Source organism: Rattus rattus, chromosome 3 (genome assembly GCF_011064425.1).
Source record: "Rattus rattus isolate New Zealand chromosome 3, Rrattus_CSIRO_v1, whole genome shotgun sequence".
Lineage (NCBI taxonomy): Eukaryota > Metazoa > Chordata > Mammalia > Rodentia > Muridae > Rattus > Rattus rattus.
Genome location: NC_046156.1, coordinates 20974502 through 20992826, shown reverse-complemented (window position 1 = coordinate 20992826; position 18325 = coordinate 20974502). Strand labels below are relative to the sequence as shown.

General features: G+C 42.9%; 1 protein-coding gene across 1 annotated transcript; it reads right to left on the bottom strand.

Moving 5' to 3' along the window:
- Window positions 1-844: 844 nt before the first annotated feature.
- On the bottom strand, window positions 845-16461 carry C3H4orf17 (chromosome 3 C4orf17 homolog). The gene is made up of 7 exons (XM_032896614.1): window positions 16308-16461; window positions 13140-13204; window positions 6568-6711; window positions 5415-5496; window positions 4240-4441; window positions 2349-2392; window positions 845-1035 (listed from the first exon to the last, which is right to left on the bottom strand). The coding sequence occupies exons 1-7, from the start codon at window positions 16459-16461 to the stop codon at window positions 845-847; spliced, it is 882 nt and encodes a 293-aa protein (XP_032752505.1).
- Between the last annotated feature and the right edge of the window lie 1864 nt (window positions 16462-18325).

Genomic DNA, 18325 nt, shown 5'->3' with positions numbered 1-18325 from the left:
TTTGTAATACTGTCACAGCAACCGTAGAAAATGTAGTCCTTTCCTCTGGTCTAACTTTCTCCTGTCATCTGGTTACAATTGGCACTGATACCCTGGATCACTGAGCTGCAAGGTGGAAGGATCCCACACCTCCAACCAACAAGCAGTGCAAAGTAGCCACTAAGTGAGAGCATGGCCCTCAGACTGCTCAATTAAGACATAAACCCTGTTACACTTGAACCTCAGCATGTCAGAACTGTATACTAAACGAATAAGAGTTGTATCCCAAGAATAGTTAATCACACACTCACACACACACACACACACACACACACACACACACACACACATTCTATATTAAATTAACATCTACCATTGGCAATGAGTGAAAATAAACTCCTCTCTGGTTCATGAATTTAAAGATAACTTTTACATTTTTTTCTTTTTGGAGGAGAGATAAGAATTTCTCCATAATGGTCCCCAAACATGGAAACATTGTAGGTTGCCAAAATTGGCTCAAATGTTAAAATTCTCAAGCTCTTTTCCCCGACTCTAAGTTTGGATTCAGCACTTAATTCTGATTATGGATGGTTTTCTGGTACTGGCCCTATGTTTAAGTAAAAATATTATTAGTACAGGAGAGGAAATGACATTTAAATAAGCGTATTTATTCTACAAATATTACAACTACAAATAGAAATAGTCTTCATTAATATTTATTTCTAGCATTATATGTAAGTGTTTTTGAGACTTACATGTGCCACCAGATAGAGGACTGTTTGGTCATTTTTAAAACTACTGATTTTAAAACTGACTGATGTTCTGTCAGTGTGAAGTCCACTTTTGTGAAAGGATCACCCAGTGTTCACTTCTCCCTTCGATGTGTTAAGGGATAGAGTGCTCTCTGAGGGCTGTAGCCTTGCACACTCCTTACTGACACTGGTCTTGCTGATCTGCTCTCCTGAGTGTTGGGCTTGAAAGGAGACTTTGGATTGTTGAAATATTCTGTAACAGGCAATTTCTTATTTCTTCTTATAAACAGTGGGGTCTCAGCTCCTGAAATAGAAAAACAATCTAAGTAAGATCATAGTCAAAAGATTGAATATAACTTCTGCCTTCTTTTATTATTGAATGGTGTGGGGTTAAGAACAAAACAAACATGGAGGTTAGATGAATCAAAACACTCGAGAGTCACAATAGTCTAGTCCCTGTCTTTACCATGTCTCCTTCAGTGAGATTTTGTGCTAACATATGCAGCCTTAGAGATGTTGGTGGGAATGATTTAGAGTTGTGATGTGTGAGGGTATTGGGGCAATGATTGAACAGTGAGATAAAAGGACCTGTTATCCCAGCCAGTGAAGCAAGAGCACAGACAAGCATCTTAGAACAATCTAACCACACTGCTTAGACCTCAAAGCCTACACAGTCCTACCTAACACAGTGCAGGTCTGGAGATGCTGAATGCCAACCGTGGAGAGTAGTAGAAGGATCTGGAGATTCTTATTTGAAAGCTTATGTGTCTAGGCAGGGTAAACCTGTGCGTGGGCTGTCAGGAAGACTTACAGTTGACTAGAAACCATCATGTAATACTGTGGTCCTAGAGTGAGGAATCGGAGAGGCCAGGAGGAAAGAGGCAGGATTGCTTTCCGATCGTAGCTTCACTTGCTGCTAACATGCAGAGCCACTTTAGGGTGTGGTGAATGCTATGGGCAAGTGATGGGGTGTAGAGGGACCCTAAGGAATTCTACGGGATATACCTCTCATCCCTGGTCAAAAGAAACTTGGAGAAAGAAGACAGTCTTTGTTGTTGTTGTTGTTTGTTTGTTTGTTTGTTTGTTTAAGTTGAGGCCTGTGAGCATTCTTGACAGTTCTCTGTTATCCTCCAAAGAGGCCTCTGTTGGACTATTGAGGACCCATGTAGGGCTTCTTAGGACCATTGGGTCTTCCTGGTCTCAACTTCAGGCTGGTACAGGGCTTCTGACTGGGGCACATTGTTTTCCAGCTGCCTCACGGTACCTGCTTGGCATTGATGCAGCTGTATTCTTTTCACTTGGCTGCTTTTCTTTATTGTGAAATCATTTAGATCCTGACAGTTAAGCTGTAGAGTTAACCTGTAATCACTGTCTCTGTGTGGGTCAACGATCTTGTCCACTTGCACCTCCTATGTCTGACTGTATTTTTAGGGTGCTTTGTCCCCAAAGACACATTTCTGTCAGATTCATCTCAATGCAAAACTGAGCAGAAGCATTTCTGAGGAATTGGAGCTGGAAACCAATGTTAAACCTTGCTGTTTCCCCTTTAGAAGCATAGATCCTTAGCACTAACGGGTTTCCTTACGCCATCTGCAATCGCTACAAATTGCACTTAACCTTTTGATGCCATCCTGTCTCCTTCGGATCCTTGACTTGTCAGTCTAAACCAATTGGAGAAAGAAAAGCAATGTGAGAGATAGCAACAGACTACAGTGTCACCAGGCTAATAAGGGCTTTCTTAAACACAGTATTCCCCGATGCTTGCTTTAAATACTTAACCAGTGACAACTTAACCTTGAGCAAATACCCAGCAGGCCTGTCATAAGCCACTCAATTGAAGAGATCAGCTCTTACCATATCCTACTTTCTGACTCTATGGATACGTAATGGTGCAGACAAGTTAGGATGTGTACTTTTCAAAGTAACATACTGTCCTTATCACATTCTTTCTGTGACTTTACATTTAATCCAACTCTTAAACTTTTAATTTTAAACCAACAAAATTTTCTCTCCCAGCCTCGAGTATTCCTTCAACATGTTGTGTGTGTGTGTGTGTGTGTGTGTGTGTGTGCGTGCGTGTGTGTGTTTATTTTGTTTGTTGTTCTGTGCAGGGTCTTGCTATGTTGTTCAGGTTAGCTTTAAATTTGCAAAATTCTCACATCATCTCCTCAGAGCTGAGATTCCAGATGCATACCACACCTAGCTCTGTTTTTCTTTTATTACAATTGCATGGTTTAATTGCATACTTCTTTTGAAAATAGTTTCCAAATGGCTTAGTAATTATGTTACCCTCTGGAACTTCCAGGAATATATCAGTGACAATCAGTTGAAGCCATTTATTCTTATCTTCAGTGCTTTACATTAAAATCATCCCTGTATAATAGTAGCATTTAACAAAATATGCAAAAGAGCCATAACACAAATAATAGTTTCAATTTCTGTTATGGTTCGAGTATTTAAGCCTTTGTAAAGCCCACGGGGCTGGAAAGATGGTTGAGGAAGCTCACAGACTTCTGGAGGACCCAGGTTTGCTTCTCAACACCCATGCCAAGAAGCTCACAACCGTCTGTGACTCAGCTATAGGATAATCTGCTGCCCACTTCACACACACACACACACACACACACACACACACACACACACACACTTAAAAACAACCTTAAAGTGCCTTATTTTTTTCCTAGATTTCTAGATGTCTAGTCTTACTTAGTGAAAAGGGCATTTTCCTAAAAAAAAAAAAAAAAAAATTATTATTGGCTAAAGAACACAACCTTTGCCAACATGTTCTAAACAGTGCAACTAAGATCAACTTTGTTTACACGTGTAAAAATGGAAGAAAACAATTCCATATGTGCAGTCACTTGCTGGGTGGAGTTGAGACTTAGAACCTCAGTAGTTGAAAAAAAAAGCATGAAGTCTTTGTTACAGAGGTCCCCTGATGGCTTCCAGATGGAATCAGCTGGTGGCTTCTGTATTTAATCACTTGGTAGTTTCTGTTAGCATTTTGTCTAAGCTCCACCCCACAGTTACCTGGCCACAGACAGGTGTGTCTGACTCACTATAAAAGGGGCTGCTTGCCCCGCCTCTCTTGCTCTTGCCTTTCTGTTCCTGCTGTCTCCTCATTCTCTTCCCCCTCTTCTCTTTTCTCTCTTCTTCTCTCTCCTTTCTTCTCTCCTCTCTCCTCTCTTCTCCTCTCCTCTTTTCTCTTTTTCCCTTCTCTTTCCCCTCCCCTCCCCTCCTCTCCCTCTCCTCCTCCTCCTTCTTCTCTCTCTCTCTCTCTCTCTCTCTCTCTCTCTCTCTCTCTCTCTCTCTCTCTCTCTCTCTGTCCTTCTACTACCCTCTTAACTGCCCTCCACATGCCCTGAATAAACTCTATTCTATACTATACCTTTTTGTGGCTGAGGGGGGGGATGCCTCAGAATGGGTCCTCAGAGGCACCCCCTTCCCCCACACCTGACCCACCTCCCTCTGTATTGTTATAAGCACGTCAGTTTCTGTGTTTAATCACCTGAGAGGTTGATGTTCTTCTCTAGATTCATGCAGTGCTTTCAGCTTGGCATGTGAGTTTTGCAGCAGTTTGGTTGTGGGTGTTACAGAGGTGGGTGACTTCCTGGACTCTGCAGCTGGCTCTGGGGTGTTCACTCTGTGGCGAGTCAATAGGTTTATCTCAGATAGTTCAGAATGAATCAGAGCTGATAACCACTCCTTTTCTGATTTGGAAAAGAAAAAGAAAGAAAAGGTTAGAGAGCATGGGTTACTGCTATTATTGTCCCATTGACGAGAAGCACGTCACCATCACACATTTATGTCATTTCAACTTCCATTGTGATGTATGCATGGATGCACTCATCCGCATCCCCTCACACACACACAGCCACACACGTATACACACATACATACAGTTTTAAAAGAAGGGGTTATTTGGGTAATTTATTAAATGTCATATTCTTTTAAAAGCCTCCCCCTCTAAAATAAACAGAAATTTGCCCCAGGCCCTTTCCAACTAAAAGGTAGTCTTGAACTCTACAGCAAGGCACTGTTTTTCCAAAATGCTCCCTATTCTCCAAGCATGTCCCCCACACCAACATCACCCATTGGCATCACCCAGGAACGTGTCACGAAAGCAGATTGTTGGAGCCCCTGTAGGAGGTTTTTGGCTCGATTTGATGATCAGCTAGTTTGAGGATATCTGCTGTGTGCTGAGTGGATTGCCCTGCCTGGGAATGGTGTTTTCATGACATGCACCGGGAAGCCCATAGGAGCCCAAGAGACAACCGTGTCATTAGCTAAGATTAAGTGATCATAGCTACTAGGACTCTGAAACATGGAAGGCCATGCTGCCTCCACACCAAGGAAGGAAACAAGCCTGCACTCAGACATCACAGCAGGCTTGGGATGTGTTCACGGAGAGCCCGGGGGTTCCCACAGCACGGAGGAGATGTTGAAACCAGCCTTCACAGAGAATGCACATTTCCTATTACTCTATTGAATTCAGTTTGAGATACACTACCTTGGTTCCCTGAAGAACCAGCATACAGGCCCACAAGGACTCTGGGAAGGCTCTCTGGGCAAATAACTTTTGCAAGATTTATTTGCAAATGTCAAGGAGTCAGCTTCAGTTTGGCATATTCATCATCTGACCAACCTGAGGTCGGGGCCCACAAACGACTGTCTTCACCTCACCTTTGTTACTTGCTTGAAGCAGCCAGTCCAGAACCTCTGTCAGAGAATCAGTATGTAAAATGTCACAGAGCTTCAACAGGATCTGACAGGGAACATTAGAGTCACATCGTGAGGAAGAGCATCCATTGTACCAGGCCCACGAGGTTTCCTTCTCTTTCCTTAGAAGCTTATCTCCCCACAAGTCTCTCTGTACATGACACTCTGGGATCCATTTCAGACAGTGCAAAGGTGGGTCACAGAAACCATCACCAGTACAAGTGATGTGTGCTGTTTGTCCTGCTGGGTCTGTCCAGTTCTACTGTCTGCCAGGAGCAATTCATTTCAGGAAGTAGACCCCTTATGGAGGCTTGAGGTAAGGCGGGGTGGGGGAGGCTCTAGCAGGAATCTGTTGGTCACAGAAGTCACCCATGTGGCTGCTACTCTCCTTAGTGTGTGTCAGAGGATGTGGATCGAGCTAGAGGTGCCTCGGTTCTATGAATACAGTGTTGACCAATTGAGACAGGAATCAAAATCCCTTCGGTTAGTGAGAAGCCAGGCTTCTGGGAGCTTCTGGGAGGGGAGCTTGCTTTTTTTTTTTTTTTTTTTTTTTTTTTAAGTTTCCTGCAGCTAAGAACCTTTCCCTGTCACACTACCCTTCCCTTTTAAGGAAGAGAACTCTGAGATGAGAGCATTTTACAGATGGCATTCCACTGTCATTGGTGTGCAGGTTTCTACCAAGAAGTCAGCAGTCACGGTAGCACCCTGTGCAATGTGTCTTCTCTCTCTAGTTTTCAGCAGTTGGATTGCAGTGCTCAGAGGTGATCTACTCTGAGTTTATCTTTCTTAGGTCTGAGTTTCTGTCAACTTTAGGAGAATATTAGCCTCTCACTGTTCCCATAACTTATATGCTCTAATCTGTACTGCTTCTGGGACTCCTGTTACACAAATCTGTGATTACTCAACATATTCTCATGGCTCCATAAGGCTTGTTTATATTTGTGTATCTAGTTTAGTTTGGATAGTTTTTTAGTTGCTCTTGTTTAAATGCATTAATATTTATGTATCTAGAGAAAGTGCGTGTGTGTGTGTGTGTGTGTGTGTGTGTGTGTGTGTGTGTGCGCGCGCGCGCTCATTCTTATTTCTCAACTGATGATTGAAGAAACCTGCCTCTCACCTTTATCTCCTGATCCAGGTAGTTAGGTATGCACACAGTGTTTTCATTCCTGTTGATCCTGGTGTTCATCACATCTGAGGACGGGGAGGCAGCCCCAGAGCACATCCTTGAGGCTACTAGTGGCTTTTTAGGTTTATATTCATCCTAAATCAAAGAGGCGGTATGATTGGCGTGCAGTTTTACATATGCAATTTCTACATAAACTAAATGTAATTAGACTAATAAGATGCTTTTAGCTTTGCTTAAATTACATTTATTTATTTAACTCTCTGCGTGTGTGTGTGTGTGTGTGTGTGTGTGGTGTGTATGTGTGTGTGTATGTGTGTGTGTGTGTGTGTGTGTGTATGGTGTGTGGTGTGTGTGTGTATGTGTGTGTGTGTGTGTGTGTATGTGTGTTTGAGAGTTTTGCTTGCTCAGGAACATGGCACGGTACATGTTTGGTCACAGGACAACTTTCAGATGTAATTCTTGCCTTAAACCCTGTGAGTCCTGGGTGTCTACCACAGGTCATCAGGATTGGCAGCAAATGCCTTTATACACGGCCCCATCTCACATGCCAGAGAAACATTTTTCTTTAAGAAGAGAACCACAATGCTAATAATTCAAAGTGTCCTTTAAACTCTATCAAACATATGTGTTTGGAGATAAAACATGATTCACGTTGGTTGAAATCACTTAAAGCTCCTGATGAGACTCTAGATAATAGTTTGAATGTTGTTTGTATACTGTTTTCCAGGCAGCAATGAACTCCTACCCCAATAAGATATGTTTTGAGCTAGGAAGATTTCTTTTATCACCAGGATATCGAGAAGATCTGTGTTCTGTCTGTGAAGAGACTTCATTATGTGGGCTGTGCATCCTTGCTCTGCTGAGAGCTGGAGACTTAGAATTAGGAACTAATTTTCTTCTCTTTATTAGAGGAAGAAGCAATAGAAATGCCTGTGGTGGGGTGGGCTAGAAATATAGCCTGCAGTTTAAGCAATGGTAACAATACAAGATGAGGACTTTATGTCCAAAAGAGATAAAAAAGCCTTGGATCTCTGTGAGTTCCAGGAAGGCTTTTCAACCACCTTCAGCTGTGGTTAATATTGACCAGCACACCAAGTATGATGGTTTGTATATGCTTGAGCCAGGAGTTGTGGCCTTGTTGGAGTAGGTGTGTCACTGTGGGTTTGGGCTTTAATACCCTAGTCCTAGCTGCCTAGAAGACTGGCTTCTAGCAGCCGTCAGATGAAGATGTAGAACTCTCAGCTTCTCCTGCACCATGCCTGCCTGGATACTGCCATGCTCCTGCCTTGGTGGTACTAGACTGAACTTCTGAACCTGTAAGCCAGCCCCAATGTTGTCCTCTAAGCATTGTCTTGATCATGGTGTCTGTTCACAGCAGTAAACCCCGAGACACCAAGCTAATGAAGTAATGAGTCGACCTGGACTTGAGATGACTGGAATGATAAGAAACAAGATTAACTGCTGGCAGCTGTAAGAGGAAAGCTGCGTCACATGCAGACTCACTGAACACTTCTCATGCACACACTTCATGGGAATGGAGAAGAGTGTCCCCCACCCCCACCCCCACCCCCCATTGAACATAACTGAAATGCCTGGAGTTTTAACAAATAAGTCGAAGAATCAGAATGTATAAAACAACAAGGATTTCACAGGTTTACAGTTAAAGGAAGGTGAGGAGCCAGAAGCTGGTTAGATGCACTAGATAGTTTTACCTGGAGATCACTGGATGACAATGAAAAACAAGAACTTGTCTTTTTAACATCCTGAAATTGTCTGAAAGACAGATTTCAAAGCTCTGGGTCCAAAAAGGACCACCCAGGACTCCATCTACAGAGAGCCTAAAGAGGACCACCCAGGACTCCATCTCCAGAGGGCCCAAAGAGGACCACCCAGGACTCCATCTACAGAGGCTCAAAGGGACCAGGACTCCATCTACAGAGGGCCCAAAGAGGTTCCATTCCAGAGGGCCCAAAGAGGACACCCCAGTTTTATCTCCAGAGGGCCCAAAGAGGACCACTGGACTCCATGACAATGGCCCCAAACCACCCAAGAACTTGTCTTTTTAACCATCCAAATTGTCTCCAGAAAAGACCACCCAGATTTCAAAAGAGGACCACCCAGGACTCCATCTACAGGGGCCCAAAAAGGACCACCCAGGACTCCATCTACAGAGAGCCTAAAGAGGACCACCCAGGACTCCATCTCCAGAGGGCCCAAAGAGGACCACCCAAGGACTCCATCTCCAGAGGGCCCAAAGAGGACCACCCAAGGACTCCATCTCCAGAGGGCCCAAAGAGGACCACCCAAGGACTCCATCTCCAGAGTGCTCAAAGAGGACCACCCAAGGAGAGGGCCCAAAGAGGACCACCCAAGACTCCATCTCCAGAGGGCCCAAAGAGGACCACCCAAATACTGTATCTCAAGATGATGGTGGCCCAGTTGTGCAACAATCTCTGAAAAAGATCAGCGAGATATGGTAGAGACAAGACATTTATAATTCCTGATGAAATGTTAACATTTATTCTTGGGGAACATGAGCAGAACTTGTAACCCTGGAGAAAAACACATTGTTCCAGCTAGCTTTATGTCAATTTGAATCAAACTATAGTTATTTGAAAGGAAGGAATATCAATTGAGAAAATGCCTCTGTAAGATCCAGCTGTAAGGCATTTTCTTAGTAAGTGATTGATGGGGAAGGACCCAGTGCATGTGGGTGGTGTCAGCCCTGACCTAGTGGTCCTGGGTTCTATAAGAAAGCAGACTGAGCAAGCCATGAGGAGCAAGCCAGTAAGCAGCACCCCTCCATGGGTTCTGCATCTGTGCCTGCCTCCAGGTTCCTGCCCTGTTTGGGTTCCTGCCTTCACCCCTCTTGATGAACTGTGAGGGAAATCAACCCTTTCCTCCCCAAGTGGTTTTGGCTCATGGTGTCTCATCACAGCCATGATGACCTTAACTAGGACACACATCAAGGGAGAAAGGCACAGAGTTGTAATATTAGGGACCAGAAGACAAACAAATGTACAGGGGTAAAATCATGGAAGAATGTTTTTTGTGTACAAATGTATTCGTAAATCCTAAAAGTTAAGTGAAATAGACAAATTTCTTTTTTAAAAAAATGCAAGTTGCCTAAGATCACAAAAGGCAGCATAAAAAGCAAATCTCTATCTGTGAAACAAAAGGAAGGAATTTCCAGGTTAAAGCTTGGACTGGAGGGAAGCAGCTAGCCTGGCTGTACTGGAGAATTTTAGCCATCAGCTCAGATCACCTAGAAGATTAAAGAGAGTTCCCAACCAACTGAATGGCTCCTACATTGTCCTGAGGGCAAACCAGAAAAAAAGACATAAGAAAACTACAACTTTTCACAAACAAGGACATAAGAATATTAAACAGCATTTTTATAAACCGTAATATTGAAAATAACAACACACTGTACAAAGTCAGTTCTTTAACCCAGAATGCAAGGACGGTTTAATATTGGGAAACTGGCCTATGCAAGGCACTATATTCATACCCTAGTATCTCAAAAGCAGAAAAGTCGATTGGCAAATTCATCCTCCATGTCTGACCAAGTGTGGAAACAAGAAGGAGCTGCCACGTGATCATCTGAGCAGACGGAACCAGCACTGCCCTTCGCAGTGGAAGGCTAGGGGTCGAGTATAAGGTGAGGAGGATGTCGGCTCCGGTTGCTTCTAATTAACACACACCAGCGGTTCAGCCACCACAGTAAAGCATAACAGAGACGTGCAGTGTGCACATTTAAACATTATAGAAAAATTAGAAATTTAGGCCTTACCAAAATTAATAATTTTTGGAGAAGACATTGAAACAGAAAGACAAGATTTAGATTTAAAGAAAACATCTGCAAAAAAAAAAAAAAGTGGAAAAGTGGAAAAGGACTATGTAGGAAGCTTTCATATCACGATTACAGAACAGCCAACAATTCAACTCTAAAGACAGGCAAATGATTTGAACACCTGTGTCCCATAAAAGGTCACACAAATGACAGGAAAGGAGAGGAAAGCTGCCATCTTCATCTTTTGAGAGGAAAATCAAAACTAAATCCACACAACTAACCACCACCAGCCCCTGGATTAGCAGGCTTTGCTTGGGTTTTAAGGCAGCCAGACTTCAGCCTCCTTGTGTTAGGACGGCTACTGCAACTGCACTTCACTTCCATTAGCTAAAAACTAGAACCTATCAGACTGCATTTAAGGAGAGAGTGGAGGAAAGGAAACCCAGATGCTGCTAAGGGACTGGAACGTGAAAAACAGCTTGGCCATTCTTTAAAATGTGGCTACAAAACCACTGTAAGTGTACCTGCAGGTATTGACCTGGAGGGAAGCAAGGACAAAAGCATATAAAGATTGTGTGTGCTCGTCATAGCTTGGTAAGAAGACGGGCACGACCCAATGCCCATCAACACGTGACTTCAACCTGAGAGGAAACGGAGTCCCTTGGCACTAAGAATCAGCATAGCTGATTGATGGGCGAGAGACCAGCCCAATGTAGGTGGTGCCATCCTGGTTCAAGTGATCCTGGGATCTATAAGAAACCAGGACGAGTAAGCCCTAAGAAGCAAGCCAGTAAGTAACATCCCTTCATAGCCTCATCATCAGCTCCTACCTCTAGGTTCCTGCCCTGCTTGAATTCCTGCCCTTATTTCCCTCAGTGATGTACTGTTACCTGGAAGTATAAGCTGAAATGAACCCTTTCCTCCCAAGTTGCTTTGGTAGTGGTGCTTTATCAGCAATAGCATGGCCTAGCAATAAAACAGCAGCTGGCCAATTCATCTCCTCTTCAGTCAAAGGGAGATGATGAGGAAGAGAAGATGTGAACGTTCACCAAGGGATTCCTTTGTGTCAAACAAGATAGCAGCTTTTTCACTGGGCTCCCACTGCTTTTACACTCAATGTTCCCTAGAATCAAACATTTCAAATATAGTCCTGATCTTACTATGACCTCCACTAAAATCCCCAAGCTTCTTAAGAGTGGCTAGATGAAAGTTAACATTCTCAGTCTCTCTGGTTCCAAGGCCATATCTCTCTCACCTTCATACATCTAGATCACAATTGTCCAAGGAGTCAACAATCTCACACCCTCTGCTTTTGCTCACATAAGTTCTTATTAAAATTGTTTTGAGTTTTCTCATTAATTTATGAAGGACTGACATCTTGAAGCTATCGATTGACACTTTCTATCCTAGGACCACACTATACCTCTTTATTGATTCCAGCCTTCTTTATGACATTCAGCAATATGGTTTGCCTTCATATAAGCCTGTTAAATTTCTAGTTATTGCTCAATAGCTTTTTTCCTCTTTTTGACATCATTGTTACTATTATGAATCAGATCTTTCACATAGCACATTTTCTAATTACGTGTTTCCGGTCAATAGCAATGCTATTTTCTCCTTGTGTTCATCTTACATCCAGAAATCTTATTGAACACTCCTTGTCACATCAAATATCTTCAGATGAGTCTCATGAATTTTCTAAACAGCCAGCCAGTCATCTATAAAATCATGACTTTTTGGTTCAATCAAGTGTGGTGAATTCATCCTAAAGATATTGAGGCATTTCCTCAGATCCAGCAGCTCATTAACAAATAGTGTCAGAGACTCAAATGCCAATGAACCTCAGGTCAACACTTTATGGTAATTTGTTTAGCTGTATATGAGTTAAAGGTTATAACACTTCCCTTGTTTACCTCAAATAGTTCATATGTTAATTCATCAATTCAAAATATCTTTATGTAAAAAGATATGAATTACTTAAGTATTATTATGTTGTTATTATTTTACCAGGGAATGTTGTCCTTTCACACTTCTCTACATGTGTGATATACATTGTTCATCTCCCTGTAACTTCTCCCAATCCCTGTTCTCCAATTCCCTGTCCCAATCAGTTTCTCTTATTTATTTCCTTTTGTTTGTTTAGATTTTCAGCTTTTAGTTGTTTAGCTGCTCAGTTTAGTTTTTTTTATTTGTTTAGAATTCAATTAGAATTGTCTATATGAACCTGGTTTTTAAACATACCATCAGAGGGTTATGGGCTGAAGATATGTATTTCTCAAAATAGTATAAAAATTCAAACAATATAAAGCAAATTTGTTTTTTTCACTCAAACAAAAACAACAACAACAACAAAAAAGAATCGGCATAGCAACTTCGGGATATTCTAGAATAATCTTACTGAGTGAAATCTTGAAATCTTGAAAGAGAACTCACATGTGGTCTCATTTACACAAAAATTAAAAGTCTGTGCCACCTTAGTGACACAAAGCAGACCAACATTTGTCTTTGGTGGCACTCCTGAGGAAACCCATGGAGTTAATAGACACACACAGTCTTCTGTTTTGGGTGCTGTTTCCCTGGGGGAAGGGGGTGCATTTGTATTTGTCAGTGTGCATCAAATTGTGTATTTTGGATATGAACATTTTATATCTCATTAGCTATACTTTACTAGAGATGTAAAATGGTGTGAAAGAGCCTTGTGAGAAGCGCCATGGAGGTCAAGGGCCAGGAGTCAGTGTAAGCGACAAAGCGTAGACAGCCAGGTCTTTACCTTCTTATTCACCAAGGGATTGTCTCTGGAAGTTCTGAAGTTATGATTGATTTTTTTAAATGGCTCTGAAAGAAATTGGGAAGATATATTTAAATTAAGTCAAACAGTTCCAAACATGCTTTATGTATTAATTGCTAAAATAGCCTAGTCTATCTAAACTTAAATTAAGGTCAGCTCTGACCGGTGTGTGCACGTGAGGAAACTTGTGCTGTAAAACTGGGTGTGATGATGTCATACAAGTTCATTTATGTTTCTAAAAAGATTCCAGCATCTTATTCCCAGCATAAGATGAAAGCAGATTGTGAACTAGGCTTCCTCCCTCCCTCCCTTTCTCTTTCCCTCCCTCTCTCCCTTTCTTCTCCCTGCCCTATCTCATTCTCACACCACTACCCAGGCTGACCTGTGAACCTTAGCTTCCCAAGTCACTAGAATTACAGGTCTCCTCCAGCAACCCTTGCTACTCCAGGGTTTCTTGATTCAGTTAAACTGACTGTAAATCAAAATCTTACTGTATGTTCCTTACCCATGTCCCTGTCACTTCTGTTTCATAGACAATATGTTTTGTTTGCCCAAAGACAGAAGATTTGCTGGGCTATAGTTGTATTCTTTATTTGTCTCATCTTCCAACCCTATCGCTCATCTATGATCTAACTAAATCCCTTTCAGCCTGAAATCGTCCACAGCCTTCCTTGGCTTCCTTTCTACTGACATGAAGATAGGTCTTTTCTAAGCAAAGCCATAGTTATGCACCATTTTTTAAAAGTAAACTTTTTGTGCACAGTCCCCCTAGTAACTAAATTCGTCAGTTCTGTCTGGAGCAAGAGTGTTACCTTGTGGTAATGAACAGTGTTCTGCCTGGTGACTCTATTCAATGTTCAGTTAAGGCTCCGTTGCTGGAAACAGAAACTACTCTGTTTTAAGATAAAATCTAAGTAATATAAGGAACTGAACATCCAATTGCATTGGAAGGACTGGGCTATAAACTTTTGTCTTGAGATCTAGACATCAGATTGACAGCCTGACCAACGTAGGATCACCAAGGAAGACTCAGTAAGGGATTCTCTAGAGCAGGTTGGCCTGTGGGCATGTCTATGAGGCACTGCCTTGACTGTCTTAGTTGATGTGGTGTAACCCAGCCTGAAAGTGGACAGAACCATTCCCTGGTTTGGTTACTGGAATCTATCATATTAAGAATGCTAGGTGATTTATTTCTTGGTCTTCAATTCTATTCCATTGATCAACCTGTCTGTCTCTGTACCAATACCATGCTGGTTTCTTATCACTATAGCTCTGTAGTACAGCTTGAGGTCAGGGCTGGTGATTTCCCGCAGAAGTTCTTTTATTGTTGAGGATTTATCCTGAGACTTTTGTTTTTCCATATGAAATTGAGAATTTCTCTTTTTGTGTCTGTGAAGAATTATGTTGGGATTTTGATGGGGATTGCATTGAATCTGTAGGTTGCTTTTGGCAAATCCTACCAATCCATGAGCATGGGAGATCTCTCCATTTTCTGAGATCTTCAATTTCTTTCTTGAGAGACTTGAAGGTCTTGTCATAAAGATCTTTCACTTGTTTGGTTGGAGTTACACCAAGATATTTAATATTATTTGTGACTATTGTGAAGGGTGTTGCTTTCCTATTTTCTTTCTTAGCCCATTTATCATTTGTATAGAGGAAGGCTACTGATTTGTTTGAGTTAATTTTATATCCAGTTACTTTGCTGAATTCTTCCTGTCTAAAAGAACTGCTGGGACAAAAATGAGAAGAGACTGAGGGAAAAGAGGTCCAGTAAATTGGGACCCATCTCAAGGGGAAGCTCCAAGGTCTGACACGATTACTGATGCTATGGTGTGCTTAGAGACAGGAACCTAGGGGTTGGGGATTTAGCTCAGTGGTAGAGCTCTTGCCTAGCAAGCGCAAGGCCCTGGGTTCAGTCCTCAGCTCCGAAAAAAAAAAAAAAGATAGAGACAGGAGCCTAGCATGACTGCCCTCTGAGAGGCCAAATAAGCAGTTATCTGAGAGAGACACAGATACTTACACTCAATCATTTAACTGAAGTTGGGAACCCCCTGTGAATTAGGGAAAAGCTGGAAGAAGCTGAGGAGGAAAGCAACCCTATAGGAAGACCAGCAGTCTCAACTAACCCAGACCCCTGAGATCTCTCAGACACTGAGCCACCAACCAGCATACACAAGCTGGTCTAAGCCCTTTGACACACGTACCGCAGAGGACTGCCTGGTCTGGCCTCAGTGGAAGAAGATGCACTGAACCCTCAAGACTCTTGAGGCCCCAGGGAATGGGGAGGTCTGGCAGGCGGGGGAGGGGGGGTCATCCTCTTGGAGACAGGGGGGAAGCAGAATGGGATGAGGAACTGTGGGAGGGCGGACCAAGGAGGTGGGCAATGACTGGACTGTAAAAAAAATAAATAAATAAATAAAGGTAACAGCAACAAAACAGGCTAGCTGAGCAGTAGCAGTGAATTCTCTCTGCTCCTGACTGCATGACTGCAGATGTTGTGTTTACAGACCCACCTTCTGTCTGTCGGTCTTTTCAGTCAGTGCTGACTGCACACTCATATCGATATCTCTTGGCCAGCTTGTTACCTTCTCGTCACACTGAACAAATAGCCGTCAGAAGCATTCTAGAGGATGACAGACTTATTCTGCCTGGTGGTTTGACGGTGTACAGAGGGAAGGCTTAACAGAGGGAGTATGAGATAACTGTGGAGTCAGGAAGCAGAGAAGATGTGGGGCCAGGCTCAGCCGGCTTCTTCTTTCCCTATTTCTATTCAGCCTGGGATACCCAGTGCGTGCAATGGTGCCATCCACATTCCCTGCTCGCCCACATTCTCCAGAAATGCCCTCCTCCACACACCCGGCGGTGTGCCTTCCAAATCCAGTCAAGAGCTGAGACTGGAAATCAGATATCACCCTTATTTATCTACAGATTGGCCACTACAAACCTGGCCTGGACACAATAATAAAAATAATTAATAATAACAATAGTATTTGTTAACAGTGTCTGACTGAATTGTGGTGAGAGGAATGTAAGTTGTCTGTAGTGAATAGCCTTGCCCCTAAGTTGCTGCAGCTACTAAAGCAATCAGATTTCTTTTCAGTCACTTGCAGGAGGCCTAAGAACACATTCCATTCCTTCAGAGGGACTCACCAGAGTGAGGCCTTTCGGGCACTTTGTTTTTGGCTGGTGACACTCCTCGGATACTCAGGCTCTCTGGGGATGCGCTTCTGGGTGGGTTACTGACTTTTGCTAGTGTTGTCTCATTCTTCTGTGTAGGACTTAACTGGCGAGGGCAGCACAGCATTCTGATGGGCAAGTCATCCTTCACAGTGCAGATGGGGACGTTGTTCAAACCTGGAAGGACAGGGGGAACCATTTATTCGTTTGCTGACAAACCTGTTTGCAATGCACCCATCACGTACCGTCTCCTAACGTTCTTATGTTTCCCCAAGCCCTTCTCACTAGTCTTATTAAATGTTTGTAAACTCCTTGTGAGATCTGCATTAGGCCGTGAGCCTTGTGGTGGGGGTTTTGGCTCTCTCCTTGTTTGTACTGTCTGTGGCTAGCACCTACTCCAGTGCCTGGCAGAAAGCTGGGGTCTTCAATGGTGGAATGAACCCAGCCATTTTATTTGGTTATATACTTCAAACTTTACGAATAGCAACTATCTTACAGACAGTATCATATGTTATCATCATATTTTAAACACTAGAGTGGTGATTAGTCCAGGTACACAGTAAAAAAATTGGATACCAAATTAAATCTAGGCAAGCTTAAACACACATGTTCACTGAAACCCCTAATTTCTCTTTCAATTTGTTCTTTTTTTTTTAAAGAAAGCATGCAGTATGCAGCTTGTCTGTGTTGGAGGACTTTCACAGGAGCACAGCCCACTCTGCTGCCATTTTGTTTGTTCTCTGTTACTGGTGACCACTTTTCCCATCTTCACACACAAATGTGCACGCACGGTCATCTCACAAGAGACAGAAGTAATATGAACACGTTTAGACCCCATCGATTCAAGAGGTAGGTAAGAACTGCTTTTACAAGTTGTAAAGGAAAAGATAGAACGGCAGGATGGTGGTTTGAGAGTCGGATGAGACAGGGCTCCTGGCTGAAAGGGTGTGGAAGAACTGTGAATTGCACCCAGCAGTGAAAGGTGACCTGCAGCTCAGGGGAGGGCTTGGGAACTGAGCTGCAGGGAGATCCTGCCCACTCTGGGGAGTCAAGTTTCTGCTACAGAGCTTATAATGGCTCCCTTGTCTGAGAGGCAAGCAAAGATTCTGTCCTCAGACCCTTGGTGTCTGACTGATATTCAGTCTCTAACGGGAGAGTGTTGTTGTTTGGGGTTCTTATTTCATTTTTTTTTTTTGTTCTTTTTGTCCAGGGCAACTGTTTCTTTAATGGACGACTGTCCCTTAGCAATTAGAAGGTTTGATATGACAGAAGTTATTAAGAAAATGCAAACTATTTATCCTGCATTGCTTTTTCTGTCACTGTAATAAAATACCATAACCAAAAACTTAGCTGAAAAATGGTTTGTTTGGCTTAAACATCCACGTCACAGGGCATCCTGAGGGAGGTCAGAGCAGGAGCTCAAGGAAGGAGCCTGGAAGTGGGAACTGAAGCGAAGGTTCTCTCTCCCACTGGTGTCAGGCTAAGTGTTCTCTGTCTGGGAACTTCCTTCTGGCTGAAGGGAGCTCTCATGCACGACAAAGCAAAGCCCCATGCCTGGCTGATGGAAGTCAGAAAAGGCTGAGATCTTTACCCAGAATTGAGTACCCTATAAAAGGGCCCTGGTTCTCCCCTGTGGCCTCTGTGACATCTGTGCGGCATGGTTACTCTCACCTTCCTGCTTAATTCTGCCTCCTTTGTTTTCTTCGCAGAGGTTGCTCCACAAAGCACTTCCAAATAAAGCTTCTTGATACAAATTCCCAGATCAGTGTCCGCAGAGAACTGAATTTAAGAAAACTTCTCTGGAGGGAAATATAGGGCACAATGCCAAAATAACACAAGACAGTCTAGACAGAGGATATGGGGCCCAGGAAGTCTTTTGATGTTGTTGTAAAAATGCAAAAAGTAAGGTCGTCTTTTATCCCCCTAGGTCCAGCACCTCAGTGCCAGTGCCCCAAGATATCTGCTAAATATCTTAAGACTCAGTCAGCAAA